The 15,472-nt window shown below is 40.0% G+C and overlaps 2 protein-coding genes across 2 annotated transcripts in view; one reads left to right on the top strand and one right to left on the bottom strand.

Annotated features, from left to right (window-relative positions):
* The window catches only part of cacng2a (calcium channel, voltage-dependent, gamma subunit 2a), a 42,355-nt gene extending 39,428 nt beyond the window's left edge, over positions 1-2,927 (bottom strand). The window contains exon 1 of the mRNA XM_026356777.1: positions 1,223-2,927. Coding sequence (XP_026212562.1) covers positions 1,223-1,448 — 226 coding nt within the window. The 5' untranslated portion in view covers positions 1,449-2,927. The remainder of the gene's footprint in view (positions 1-1,222) is intronic.
* Positions 2,928-7,437: 4,510 nt separating this feature from the next.
* On the top strand, positions 7,438-11,369 carry LOC113155794. Its single transcript, XM_026350489.1, has 4 exons — positions 7,438-7,667; positions 8,822-9,415; positions 9,500-9,619; positions 9,808-11,369. The coding sequence occupies exons 1-4, from the start codon at positions 7,654-7,656 to the stop codon at positions 10,835-10,837; spliced, it is 1,758 nt and encodes a 585-aa protein (XP_026206274.1). The 5' UTR covers positions 7,438-7,653; the 3' UTR covers positions 10,838-11,369.
* The last annotated feature ends 4,103 nt before the right edge of the window (positions 11,370-15,472 follow it).

Raw genomic sequence — 15,472 nt, 5'->3', positions numbered from 1 at the left:
AATTGGATTCTTGAATTTGAGTAAAAATGAGGTTCAACGCAGCAAGAGACACCTTTCACGCTGTTTTGGTGCCTTCACTTGTTTTCATAAAAATAGCGAAATCGTTGTCTGTAAGCTGGAGTTGTTGCTTTAAACCACTGACTAAGCTCTGAGCAGAAGGTGCACAGAGTCCGGTTGCTTATCACAGGAGCCAGAGGAGCACAAAGTCAGACAGCGCAGCCTTTTAGGATTTCACAGCTAAGGAGATGAGCAGATTTGTAACACTCTGTACCCTCGCAAGGTTACGTCGCCCTCACTCCCAAGTCAGCACCCGGTGCCTCCACCGGAGCACGACGTGAAACATGCCGCCTCCTTCTGACGGAGCGGACTCTGGAGGTCGTCTTGAAACCTGCGTCTTCATTATGATAATGAGCGGCCTGTCCTGTCTGTGAGCGGCTGCAGTTTTCCTTGACTAGGATTACACCACTGTCAGTACAGTACGTCAGGTTGATATATGATGAATGTTTCCCCCCAACTACAGCTTGTAAATGTGATATTATTTAATTATTTCAACTCTAATACCTGGCTAGAGAAACTCTTCCAGAGCAGTGTGGGAGGCTTTTTATGCAAGACTGCAATCAGAAACCTACTTTACCCTGCCTGCACAAGCCAAACACCCTAAAAAACAGCTGCAGCAGTTTGATTTTTAATTGGGTTTTAGCCTCGACGGCCTATTGCCAAGTTTTATTTTTGCTTTGTGACGCTTTAAAATCAAGTGCTAATAGTCACTCTAACCAAAAAAGTGACTTTTCCATGTTGGACTGTGTCATCTGAGCAACAAAAGAGAAAATGTTATTGGTGGTTGCAATGCAACTTCCTTGTCATCCCTTCACTAATCTTGAAGCTCCTGTCCAGAAGCTGAACACCCAAGTGGAAAGTTAAGTCTGTGTGATCTATATGAAACTTTAGTTGGCCTTGTGAGCCTTTAAAATGAAGCAGCACAACCTTGTGCCATATCATATTTCTTTCTCAGATTGTTTAATTTCATTACATTGTTTTCATTAACAATGAATTAAGTGATTGTTTTAATGATCTTTTGACCCCTCGGACTGATCATGCAAGTGAAACCCTCTGAGAGCCATCCCATGGCAAAACAATTGCATCAGTGTGGTTCAGGCTTGGAATAAAATCCATGTTGATGCAGTAAATGTTAAAAAGATCTGTGGAGCCAGTTTCTTCTTACCTTCCAAGCAGCAGGTCCTCCACAGGCCCGAGTGGGTCATCACCTCCTCGTTCTTCTTGCTGGTCTCGTTCTCGCTCATGGCCTTGGTCCTGCACACGCCGCGGGAGTACAGCCAGTAGTCCGTGCCGACCGCGATGGTCATGAGGCTGAAGGCCGCGAAGGCTCCCACCGTGGTCAGCAGCATCTGGACTCCGCGGTCGAACAGACCCATGTTTCCGCATTCCATGAAAGGGGGACCCCCTTTCCTCTTGATGTACAGGAAGTAAATATTTGAAAATTTGCGGGACCAAACCAAACCGAAAAACCGGGCTATACTGGAGCGGAAGGAGAGGGAAGAAGGAGGAGGAGGATGCGGTAGGAACCTTATGGTTGCGTTTGGGTGAGGACCACAGCAAGAGAAACAAGTAGGGGATGGAAGGGAGGGTTTGTTTTCTCAGGGGCGTGGGGTGATGGAGCCTCTCTTCTAAGTTTATTCTTACTTTTATACCGCAAAAAGATGAACAAACAGAAAACAAAACCAGGTATTCAGAGGTTGACAGCACCTCAGCAGGCCTGGAGCTGCAGATGGAGTCCACACTACAGCCACGAGAATAAGAAGAGTAAGAATAATAAGAATAATATCAACAGCTATACAGCTATAAAGGATTAATTATGTCCTAAAGCCTAGGAGCCTAATAATAGAAGTGTGATAATGTCTACCAGGCCTGACTTGTAAAGGTTATGGTCAGAGCTGAATTAACATGAGCTCAGATGGAGCAAAGAGATGGTTGGTGGTGTTTAAAGTAATGACAAGCTTAAAGTACAACACTTCAATATGTCTGTTACAATGAGTTACTGTTACTTTAATCACAGTTTCTAATAAGAATTCAGAAGAAATCCAAAACTATCCTACACACTAATGTTAGTATTGTTATTATTATTATTCTAGCGGGACTTGTTAGTCAAAAGGCAAAACAAGCAGGGAGATAATAATAAAGTGGTGAGGGACACGGAGGAAGCAGCAGGTAAATCTATCATATTAGTGGAAACAGTGGACGCGTTCAAGTCCTGTCGAGAGGAAATCAAAGAGATTCTCCGGGTGTTTTATAGCGAGGTTCAAAGAAAAGACAAAACCAACCCGATGGAATGAGGAAATCAAGGTTCAAGGAAGAAATGAATTGATTAGCAGGCTTGAACTAAATCAGAGAAGAAAAAAAAACACAAACCAAACAGAAACAGATCTAAACCTGTGAAACCTAAACAAATCAAATCAACCGCTCATATTTTTCCTTTTTCCTAAAATTTTGATCCCCAGTTTCCATATGTAGCCCTATAGCTCTGGGAGGGTTTCCGCCGAAAATGGGGGTCTGCGGTCAGAGGAGGTTCGGTCGTCGACGATCCGGAGAGAGCGGGAGCATCCAGCAAGGCAAGCCGACCATCACTCGACATATAGCCGGCAGGAGGAGGACGAGGAGTCGGTGCGGGCGCCGCCGCAGCTGAGGATGCTTCTTGTGCCGCGGATGGAGGATGATGCTGCTGCTGCTGCTGCTGCTGCTGCTGATGCTGATGCTGATACTGCTGCTTGGATATCCAAATTCACCGTGGCAGTATCACACCCAGGACGGTCCCGTTTGTTTAGCCCTTGCGCCATGTAATAGGACGAAAAATGAATTTGGATGATTGTTTCAATCCTCCTGTTTATTCCCCTCCTCCTCCTCCTCCTCTTCTTCTTCTTCTTCTTCTTCTTCTGCTCCTGCTTGCGCTTCTTTCTCTCCTCTCGGATGCAGGTTTTTGGCCGCTTTGCAGGAAGGAGGGGAGGAGGGGGGGGGATGAAAAAAAAAAAAATTACACAATCAGGAGAGACGCTCGCACAGATCCACAGACAGACAGAGCTGGTGTCACGATGTCAGCGTTAGCGGCTCCATACGTGCGCTGCAGTCCGGCTGTTCTTAAGTGTCCGGGCTGCTTTTGCTTCTTTTCTGGCGACGTTTTAAAAAAGACCCACTGTGCGTGTGTGTGTGTGTGTGTGTGCATGTGTGCACACGTGCGTGTGTGTGTGTGTGTGTGTGTGTGTGTGTGTGTGTGTGCGTACACCGCGCTGCAGCAATGGAGGCTCGTCGCTGGAAAGATATTACAGATTTTTTTTTTTTTTTTTTTAATTCTCTTTCTGTGAGTGGAGAGGGCGGAAGGAGGGGGTGTCGGTGCTCTCTCTCTCTCTCTCTCTCTCTCTCTCTCTCTCTCTCTCCCTCTCTCTCTGTGTGTGTGTGTGTCTCTGTCTCTTAGATGGAGGGTAACTGAATTGCGCTTGTGCGCACCGGCTGAGATTTATGCATCTGTGGCTTGTTATTGTCCGATCCAATTGTTGCAGCAGTCGCTCACGCACGTCCCCGCCACTCTCCCCTGAAGTAATCTCACTAAAGGTCCGACTTAGGGCTCTCGCTTCTCTCGCCCTCGCCACTGACAGCTGCGATATGAGACTGCGGCTCCCAGCTTTAAAGGCAGATATGGAGTCATGCTCTGATTAGATGATTCTCCGTGAATGACAATTAGCAGCGAGGATCAGGGCGTACAGACGCTGCCTGAAGCGCATGGGTTTATTATCTCATGCTGAGGTGGTGCTTTAAAAAAACTCACATTTGACTTCATGGTGTTATTTAAAAAGAGTGTTTGTGTAATTAGTGTGCAGTATTAGCAGAGATATGGTGTGTGTGTGTGTGTGTGTGTGAGACTGTGGTGCTGAGAGGACAGCTCCTTCCCTCCTGCTCCGCCCCGGCTCTGTGGAGTTTGTCGCCCCCTAGTGTTCAGACGACTTCATCACAAAGGACCAAAAGTTACATGAAGTGCAGTGGTTTGTTTAATTAAGAGGAACCTGCTCTGTTACAAGTGGAAGTCCTGCATTCAAAGTTTAAAATAAGTAAAACTACAATAAATAATAATAATAACTTTTTTAATGATCATATGTTTTAAATGTAATAATGATAACTTTACATATTGAAGGCCAGCTTGTAAGTTTCACACTGGGGATCAATGCTTTTTTATTACTGTAAAACATTCCTTATTTCTTTCTCATTTTTTATTTACCTCTTTAGCTCACACACAGAAAAAACAAACAAAAACTACAAAATGTTGAGGATTCTCTAGTTAAATCTGGTTGAGGTATACATTTTATTTATTTTATACATTTGTTTATAGAATTAATGAAATGTCTCTATTTTTGCTACAGTGTAAAATCCTAATCTGAAAGTAAAAAAATGTCTACATTTATTTTATCATTTATGGTTACTTTCTGAAGTAAAATAAAAAAACAGTTCCCTTTGAATTTTAATGAAAGCATAAAGTAGACACAAGTCGCCATCTTCCACATTATTGGCAGCGTCAGCACATTGTGAATGAACTAAACGTAGTGTTTTTTTTTTGTTTTGTTTTTTCATTTCAGCTCTGATGATGAGGATGAAAAATGTTGTTCAGCTGCTCATGTAACCAGCGATGTCAGAGAGAGTGGCTGTGCAGGTTGGATGTCTGCTGAATGAGGTCGTCATCATGTTTCTCTCGGGCCTCAGGGCCACACGTCAAATACTCAGATGAACTTCGGTCAGAGACACGTTTGGCCATCGCTGCTGCTCTGAGCTCAGCATTAACCATCTCCGAGATGCTCCAGCTGCTTCCCTCTCAAACCCTCTCAACACTTGCTTTGCTTTCACTAAACAATTATCCTAGGCTGGTGGTCAGGTCTGCACCCACACTGGTCCCATGTGGACTCTTTATGCCAATCTGACATTTACTCAGCACGCTGTAAATCCAGCCCTAATCGGGGCCTTGTTAGAGTGCCCCGTGAGCATTAGCTCAGGGAGTGCTTCTAGTAAATTGTGCCCTGGAGTAAAACAAGGGGAAAAAAACGAAGCTCTCATAGTTGAGGTCACACTTTGAACATTTGTTTCAGTCCTCAGTAATTGAACCTGATTAGTGAGACTCTCTGTGTGAAGGTGCACCCACAGCCCAACTGGTCTCCAGGGTTAAAATCATTTCTTTCTTCCACGGTGAATCGAACAATCAGTAGTTGGACTGGATTGCAATGTGCGGTCGATACAGTTTTAACAACTGGTAACATGTTTTCATGAGTTCCTTATTCACACAGTTCTCTTTGTGTAGCACAGAACTACTGTCACATTTAACATGCATTAATGCAACCAACACTAACTCTCATCACACAACAAATGCTGGTGTTGTGATAGGTTTACTCCATGTCACCGTGCAGATTGTGAAGAATTTAGTAAAGGTTAACACAGCAGAGAGAAATGTAAACGATCAGTTGTCAAAAACTTCCTTTTAGAGATTTTATCATTCTACCACAAGTTTCACTTCCCCTTGTTTGTTACCCACACAGCTCGTCTGTTTTGTTCTCTCTTGGTGTTTTTGTTGTGTTTTGTTAAATTGTAATATCGGGTATCATAAAGTGGACATACTTTGGTAAATTAAAAGTACTTGAAGCATGGTAGAAGTAATTAGAAGCACGTTAATTGAGTAAATGTACTTAGTTACTTTTGACCACTCCTGCTGTGTTGATGTTTGTTCTGCCGATGTTTGCTGCTGTCTTGGGTGCATGAGGACATTGCCACGTCAGCAGTGTTTTCCCCCCTGGTCCCCGGGAGTCTTTGCTGGGCCGAGTGCAGCTGAGTGAGCGTTCTGACATGAGTGTGCTGGGTTCAGAGTCTCCAGGTGCTTGTCAAAGAGTTTCAGTGTAAAAAGCATGGGAGGCCCCGACCCTGCACCTCTCTCCTTCTGTCACCTCACTAACCGATGGCCACCTGGCCTGTAGTCAACTTCAATTTCCAGAAAGTATTTACAGTGCTTAAAGTTTTCCCCATGTTACAGCCTTATTCTAAAATGGATTAAATCCATTATTTTCCTTAAAATTCTGTAAAAAATATCCCATAATGTCAAAGTGAAGTCAGTCAAGATAACAAAGGAGTGGCTACAGGACAACTCTGTAAATGTCCTTGAATGGTCCAGCAAGAGCCCACACTTGAACCCAATCAAACATCTCTGGAGAGATCTGAAAATGGCTGTGCACCAACGTTCCCCATCCAACCTGATGGAGCTTAAGAGGTGCTGCAAAGAAGAGCGAGAGAAACTGCCGAAAAATAGGAGTGTCAAGCTTGTAGCATCATACTCAAAAAGATGTGAGGCTGTAATTAGTGCTAAGTACTGAGCACAGACTGATTTTTTAATAAATAAATTTGCAAAGATATCAAACAAACGTCTTTCAATTTGACATCATAGGGTAATTTTTGTAGAATTGTGAGGAAAATAATGAATTTAATCCATTTTTGGAAAAAGGCTGGAAAAGGTTAAGCTCTGTGAAAACATTCTGGATGCACTGCATGCTGCATTAAAATTGAACACCGTTGCAGTATACTGTATGTCTTTTGGCTGTGACTGTTTCTATTTGTAAGGGGGTGGGAGGGTCTTTGTGTCACTCCACATAGGTATTTTGCATTTCTGTCACTTTTTTGCATGTGTATCTTTTGCTTACACACATGTGAAGCACATGTCTATTGTCTGGGGTAAAATTATGTTTTTGATGCTTGTTCCCAAGGAATAAGCACATATGACTTGAATAAATAAATGAATATACCTAATTTACATCTTACACACGCTAAGGTGCCAAGTTGCGCTGGGCTTACAGGACAATGATTACATCACCTTCAGAGAAAGGGAAAAATAATTAAAATCTTAAAACATAATCCACTGTGCATACATACACAGAGAAAGGCATTTAGACATTGATGGACAGCATCCAACATAAAGTGAGTGATGGCAAAAGTCCTACACAGCATGTAAACAAATACTGTAATCTATACTCTTCTGTCATATCAAACATACTAAACCATTTTCTTAACAAAAAACAAAAAATATTAATGTGTTTTATTTTCAATTCTATTTAAATCAGGCACATTTTCTAAACTTCTATTTGCTTGATGTGATCACTGGCGTTTGCAGAACAGCATAATTAGTAACAGTTTACCAGTATCTGTTGTCTCATTAAGGTTTTCCCCGCTTTTTTTCTCTTCTTTTAAAATATATAATTCATCACTAGTCAGAATTATATTTTTTACAAAGTGAAACTATTTCTTTAAGGAGACACTATTTTTTTTACTTTTAATTTTCGTTGGTGGGTATGTAATCGGTTTCGAGAATATTTCCGACAGTACGTGAAGGTAGCATCAGGAAGTCAGAACCACCGTGTGTGAGTTTGTCGTTTCCCAGTTCACACTGTCAGATAAACAAAATCAGCTGACTGCAGGGGCACGAATAAGTAAAAGACAACAAAATGGGTGCGGTTCAGAGAACAAATGAAAACGAAACCTAACACAATGTCGTGACGAGTTATTTAATCCATGGACAGAAACTCCCAAACAAGGAACTGAAGGATTCCTACACAGAGGAGCAACATGTCCACAGCAAGGTAAAGTTGGATCCTGTCTGAACTAAACTAAAAGTTTGAAACACGGTGAAACACGTGTGCAGCTTCTCTGTTAGTGTCAGGTGTCTTTAAATGTACAAAACATCAAAGATTTTAAGCTACTTTAACTCAACTAAGTACTTGTTAAATCAGCTGTGGCACGTAACTGAGTAGATTTTGTGTATTAGAATACCATACCTAAGTAAGTACTCTTCACATTTGAAGTATTTTTACTTATTTATTTTACGTATTTATGTAATTTTGCTTTATATGTACTAATGAAAGTGTGAATATTTCACCACACATCATTTATTTAACAACTGTAGGTACTAGTTACTTGTCAAATTAGGATTTAACTTAATTAAAAGTATCTAATAAATACAGTACTACAAAACTTTTATTCCTACTGTAAATTCAAACAGCGTTGTTTGGGCCCTTTGTTACAGACATTAGTTGTTACTAGTTCAAAAGACATTGTCTTCTAAAGTTCTCACTTTACATTTTATTATTGGCTTCAGGCCTAAAAAGGTAAATGAAGTAAGTATTTCTCAAAAAGCAGAAGATAATAGAATAGAAAATAAAGATAGTTTAGTTTATTCCCCAACCCAGAGGCCCTGTGACGGCTACAAAAGTAAAATGCTGTGTACACACTAAATGATTTATCAGTCGCAGGGACCAAAGTACTTTCACTTTTGATACATTAAGTCCATTTTTTTGATAACAGCCTACTTGCACATTTACTTAAGTCAGATATTGAAAGCACGACTTCTTTCACTACACTGTAAAATTAGCTTGTTTCAACTTAAAAACTCAAGTCAAAGGGCTGCCTTAAGATTTTAGGTAAAGTCGACAAATGCAGTTTGTCACAGTTTAAAATACGAGTGCTCCAGATTATCATGATCAAATCCTAGAATATTTCTTGAAGATCTCAAAAATATGTGAACCCTTCTACACCATTTGAAATCAGATGTACTCTGGTGACATCTGTTGGTCCAACTGTGTAAATGCAATAAAAAACACAATGAACACGAGTTAAAAGTTTGACAGTGTAGAGTGTGGAGGGTTTAGCCAAATAGGAAAAACAACATAAAAGAGATATTGGATTATTTGAATAAGCGTTGAAATTCACTCGCTGGTTGATGTTCATTATCTTACAGACAGGAACTACAAGAGGCCCTGTGCCGCTACACCACAGATACCATCACCTTTATCAACTCAGTGAGGGGGTTCTGTGAGGGCATCTCTAAATGGCTGCTTCGAAGGGAGACAGAATTAAACATGATGATAGACATCAAAGAAAGGACCGACAGCATAAACCTCAACATTGACCATGTTACCAAGTCAGAGAGCAAAGGTCAAGCTTTTTGGCAATATCTAAAGAGCAAGGTGACCACGGTGACTGCAGACACGAGGCTTAAAGAGCTGGAGAATGAGCTGGCTGCTGTGTTGAAGGACACTCTGGGAGGCCTGGACAAGCTGGACTGCTTCCTGGATGCAGTGGAGAAGCTCGCAGCCACTTCTTTGCATGTGTTCACCGACAACCCGGTGTTACATCTCCCCAGAGAGCTCAGCCTTGGAGACGTTCAGTTTGTCACCAGTGTTGCTCGAATGATCTGCCCTCACCTCCTCGAGTTTAAGAGAGATGCAAAAGTCTTCTTCTTTCCTAGACTTCAGAACGTGGAGGTGCTGTCGTACCAGCTGGACAAATACATACAAACCACCAAGACAATCTGTGATTCCTTAGAGAAAAGGTAAACTGAAATTTAATGAACATGATGCACATTTGCACAACAAATAAAATCTGTTCCAGATGATCTGAGTGTGTGTCTTTACAGCTGCTTCAGTGAGTTTTCCCCAAACATGACGGAGGAAGCTGTGGTAGACCTGGATGTGGGTTTTTCTGAGGATGACATTCAAAGGATGCTTGATCACATTAACCAGCTTGATGAAATCAGGTACAAGTGTTAACTATGTATTGACAGAATAAATTAGAAACATTTAGGTCTGAACTTTTCCTTTAGCACATCATTTGGTGAAGATGTCTCCTCTTTCGTTCAATCCTTTTCTCCATTTTCGAAGTAACATGCTGGCATCTGTCATTTTCATGTGTTTCATTATTCTTCCTTAATTTCCTATTGATAAGGATGAACCAGCCCTTCCGGATGGTGTTCTTGTTTCAGGATGAACCATGTTCTGGCTTCATCAGTGAGTTTGGTGAGCGACAGCCCAGGATGATGCAGTTTCTGGCCGAGCTTGAGGAGAATGCTGTTCAGCTGGACAAGATGAATAAAGGTGCTAAGATCTCCAGTGTGGCAGGCAGCTCAGTAGGGGCAGTTGGAGGTGTGCTTTCCATCGTTGGTTTGGCTTTAATTCCTGTAACGGCTGGAGTGTCTCTAGCTCTGACAATGACTGGAATCGGACTGGGAGTCACCAGTGGAGTCAACAGCATTGTTACCACTGCAACAGAGATAGGAGTTAATCGTAAACACCAGAAGAAAGCCAGTGAAGTCTTTCAGAGCTTCACAGAGGATGTGCAGACTCTCCAGGATTGTCTGGAGCAGGTGAGCAACAGGGAAACAAGTGAGATACATGTGGCTCTGGAAATAGGCAAGGTGCTCTGTAAAACTGGTGTTATTGGAAAAGGTATTGATTCATTGGTTGATGCTGCCTCCGCTTTTAAGTTGGTGAAAAGTGAAGATCTGATTATAAGTGCAGGTAAGGTGGTGGCCCAGGAAGGTAAGGCTTTACGGAATGTACCCAGGGTGGCCTCAGACATCCCAGATATTGGTCAGGCGGCAGTCAAAGGGCCTCTTGCTCTCACCAAGTCAGCCAGGGCCGGTCTCATTGCGGTAAATGCTCTTTTCGTTGGCATGGATATCTTCTTTATCTGTAAAGACAGCATCAGTCTGGCCAAAGGCACCGAAACTGAAGTGTCACAATTCATTAGAGCCAGATCTGAACTTTGGAAATCAGAGATGGATTCATGGCAGAAGATCCATGACTCTCTGCGTGAAGGCCTCCCGAGATCAGAGAAAAACAAAGCTCTCCTGGACACACCATTTTATCCAGAGACAGGGGAGAAGAAACAAATGGAAGTGGAGACGGAAATGGAAATTTCATCTGATGAAGTGGATGGAAAACTGGAAGAAAAACAGTACTGTGTAAAAGAGTAACTCTCAATTAACCGACTACAATTTGTTTATTTTAGGAGAACTGTCTTTAAAGCAAAACACATTGTGTATAAACTGTGATTCAAATGATTTCATCTACAGTGGCAAGAAAAAGTATTTCTTTCTTTTAGGATTTCATAGTTTTCTGCACTAATTTGTCATAAAATGTGATCTGAGCTTCATCTAAGTCAAGAATATTAACAGATATAATGTGCCTAAAATACACTTGGAAATTTATCTTCCCTCAAATTACTGCAAGCTGGCCAGGCCATGATGCAGTGAAGCAGACCCAGATCATGGTGTTTTTGTACTATACTGAGTATTGACTGAGAAGTCTGTGAAAATGTATCATAGTATTGTTATAATTTTTTTGCACTCAGTGATCTTGAAATAATGTCCCTAACCCACAAATAATCAAAAAATCATACTAAACAAAGAATCAAACAAATAAAAAAAGAAAGAAATAAGAATAGAAAACACTTTATGGATATGAGTTAATGATGCCACTTGTCATAACCAAACATTTCAATCATACTCTGTTAAATCTACAGTATTTTCATGAATTTCTGTCTGGACTGATGCAGATCATTGTTTGTAGCTTTGACACCCTCTACTGGGCCCCTGCAGAGTCGAGCGATGTGCCTTAAACATTGTTGCCAGTCTGCCATATCTTGTCCCAGATAGAAATCAATATAGAACATAAAACGGCCGCTTTTGTACAGCTCTGTCTGCTCTGTATTGTTTTTATCATTAAAACACTGAAATAAATAAAATTCAGATTTCTTCTAAAATAAATGTTATTGTTCATTGTGTTTCCTTCTTTCTCCTCACATGTTTGTTGTTTTAAAAAAATCTTGGCTGTAGCATTCCCTTCCTCCTATAAAAGGGCAGCGTGCCTCACAGATTCATTAATATTTCTTCTTTGGTTCTTTATCTTTTAGAAATGTACAAATACAATGACTGACAATGACTGTGTCCCAGAATTGCTTGGATAGGACATTACCTGTAAACGTTGTTCATGCCAAGTATATGTTTGAGTTCAGTGTTTTTATGGATCTGTAACTTTATTACTACTTTAATTTTCAACTTTTCATTTCTTTTATCTCTAACCCTGACATTTCATTGACAAGAACATACTAAAATGTAATTACACACAAGTCAATTTTTCAGAAAACATTTTGTAAAATGTCATAAACTGAAACTAAAATCCAACATAAGCAGACAGTCCTGTATTTGTGGCAACACTCACAATGTGCCTTTTTTCAACAAGTGTTTCTATAGGAATTTATTGTTTATCTAATCAAATCCTGTTTGTCATTAAAAGGCAATTAGAGCACATTGGTTAGATTGTACCTCAGATAGCGTTCAACTGCTTTAATTATATTTAATAATGTAAATGTAATGATGTAATGGTGCTTCATCATCTCTAACACGATAACATGTTAGTATCTCAATTCTTGATAAATGAATGAATCTTGATTGAAAGTAAATATGTTTCCATTCAACTGTGTTAAACTGTGTTGTTACTTCCTATTCTGCACAATGCCACATATGCATTTGCAAAAGAAAACAGCTAAACATAGTTAAAAACCCTAATTTCTGTATTTTAATTTCAAGTTTATATTTATTGTTCCTGCCTTTAATGAGTCCAAGTTCATTTACTCTGCTACTTATTTACTCTACCCTACACTTTGCTGACTGCAAATTCACGTTATATATATTGTTATTATTACAGCATAAACATCATCATTAAGATAGTTTAATGTATACTAACTGCCAGTAATCTAATGTACATGGAAGGGAAGGGAATGCTTAAATCACAGATCTTGATGAACAAAGTATTTAAGTGGAAAATTTCTAATGACTTCTGTAACACAGACACACACACACATAACATGTTAGTATCTCAATTATTGATGAATGAATGAATCTTGATAGAAAATGTTTACTTAATGACATGCGATGGTGGCATTTGAATGGATATAGGAATAAGGAGAGAGGAGAGGAGCTCAGTGTATTAGTAGAGGTCCCCCAGCAGACTAACTTATAGCAGCATAGCTAAGAGATGGTTCAGAGTTTTAAGTCTAGTCTTAAATGTAGAGAGGGTGTCTGTCTCCCGAACCTGAACTAAGAGCTGGTTCCACAGGAAAGGGGCTTGATAGCTAAAGGCTCTGCCTCCCATTCTACATTTTGAAACTCTAGGAACCACAAGTAAACCTGCAGTCTGAGAACAGAGAGTTCTGCTGGGAAAAAATGGAACTATGAGGTCTTGAAGATAAGATGGAGCCTCATTATTAAGTGATTTATATGTGAGGAGAATAATTTTAAATTCAATTCTGGATTTTACAGGGAGCTAAAGGAGAGAAAATGAAATATGATCTCTCTTGTTAATTCCAGTCAGAACTCTAGCTGCAGCATTTTGGATTAACTGGAGGCTTTTTAATGAGTTATTAGGACATGCTATTAATAATGTATTACAATGGTCCAGTCTGGAAGTAACAAATGCATGGACTAGTTTTTCAGCATCAGGATTTCCTAATTTTAACAATGTTTCTCAGGTGAAAAAAGGCAGCTCTAGAGAAGTATGATGTAAAAGAGATATCCTGGTCAAAGGTAACTCCAAGACTTCTTACAGTATTACTAGTGGCCAACACTAAGTCATCTATGGTAAGAATATGATTAGACATAGTGTCTCTGAGATTTTTAGGACCAAACAAAATAACTTGTCTTCTCATCTGGATTTAGGAGAAGGAAAGTGGAGGACATCAAGGCCTTTATATCTTTTAAGCCTGCTCGAAGTTTTACTAGTTTATTAGTTTCTTCTGGTTTCATAGATAAGTATAGCTGGGTATCATCTGCATAGCAATGGAAATTTATATAGTGTTTCCTAATAATATTACCTAAGGGGGGCATATATAGAGTAAAAAGAGTCGCTCCGAGCACAGAACCCTGTGGAGCGCCGTAGCTAACTTTGCTGTGCATGGAAGACTCATCAATAACATGTACAAACTGAAATCTATCTGATAGATATGATTTAAACCACTCTAGTGCTGTTCCTTTAATGCCAATGACATGCCCAATTCTGTGGAATAAAATGATGTGATCTATAGTGTATAATGCAGCACTAATATCTAACAAGACGAGTAAACATAGTAGTCCATTGTCTGATGGTAATAGAAGATCATTAGTGACCGTTACCGGTGCTGTTTCTGTACTATGATGTAAATCCTGACTTGAAATCTTCATACAGGTTATTGCTGTGCAGGTGGTCACATAATTGTTTAGAAACTACCTTTTCAAGAATTTTAGAGATAAAGGGCAGATTGGGTATTGGTCTATAATTTACTAAAACCCCTGAGTCCAGAGTAGGCTTTTTGAGTAGGAGCTTGACAGCAACCTTAAAAGCCTGTGGTACGTAGCCTATTTGTAAGGATAGATTGATCTGATCTAATACGGACATGCTGATCAAAGGTAAGACATCTTTGGACAGTCTAGTCGGGATTGGGACTAATAGACATGTTGATGGTTTAGATGAATTAATTATTGAAATGTATTAATTCTACGGGGAGGAAGCAATCTAAGTATGAGTGTGGTCTTACAAATGAATCTAGAGCTGTTGTGCAAATGAGACCATCCATGCCGTATGCAGGGAGGATCTGATCAAAATTTTTCTCTAATAGTTATAATTTTGTTTGTTAAGAAATTCATGAAATCATTGCTAAGAGTTAAGGGGATACTAGGCTCGACAGAGCTATGACTCTTTGCCAGCCGACTACAGTGCTGAAAAGAAAGCGGGGGTTGTTCTTATTTGCCTCTATTAATGAGGAGTAATATGTGGTTCTAGCTTTGCAGAGGGTTTTTTTGCATATTATCTTTCCAGACCAGGCAAAATTCATCTAAATTGGTGGAACGCCACCTCCTTTCCATCTTATGTGGTGTCTGCTTTAAGTTGCAGATTTATGAATTATACCATTATTAACATCCTCTCATTCACTAGCTTCTTTTTCAGATGAGCGACGGTATCGAGTACTGTTCCACATAAGGCTGCGGTATTATCAACAACAGATAGTCACGTATCCCTCCTCTTCGGTTGGCTTTTGATATAAATAATTTAGGTGGTCTGGAAGCAGACACTGTCTCTAAGGGGTTATGGTAGTTTTTGTTCCTGCCTTCAATGATTCCAAGTTCATTTGCTCTAGGTCATTTGTTGACTGCACATTCATATGTCAAACTGTGCTTAATCCGCATGCATGGTAATCAAATTTCAGCATAAATATCAGCATTAAGATAGTTTAATGTATACTAACTGCCAGTAATCCAATATACATGGGAGTGAAGGGAATGTTTGAAAAACAGATGAACAAAGTATTTAAGTTGAAAATGTCTAATGACTTTTCAAATGTAAATTGTATAATTTGTTCAGAACCAAATTACATGACAATCAGTGAAGACCAAAATGGAGGGACTGTACTCAAAATCCTACTGAAAATCACATCAAAAAATTAATATCACACACTCATCCAGGTTGTGTGAATTTGATTAGCAACTCAAAACTGTGTATGTATTCCCAACCATGTCCGGGCATGCTACTGATGAGTCAGCAGATGGTTTCCTTCAGAGAGTAAATGAAAACGAAAC

The sequence above is a fragment of the Anabas testudineus genome, chromosome 8, assembly GCF_900324465.2.
Source record: "Anabas testudineus chromosome 8, fAnaTes1.2, whole genome shotgun sequence".
In the NCBI taxonomy this organism is placed as follows: Eukaryota; Metazoa; Chordata; class Actinopteri; order Anabantiformes; family Anabantidae; genus Anabas; species Anabas testudineus.
This window is presented reverse-complemented; position numbering and strand designations above follow the sequence as displayed.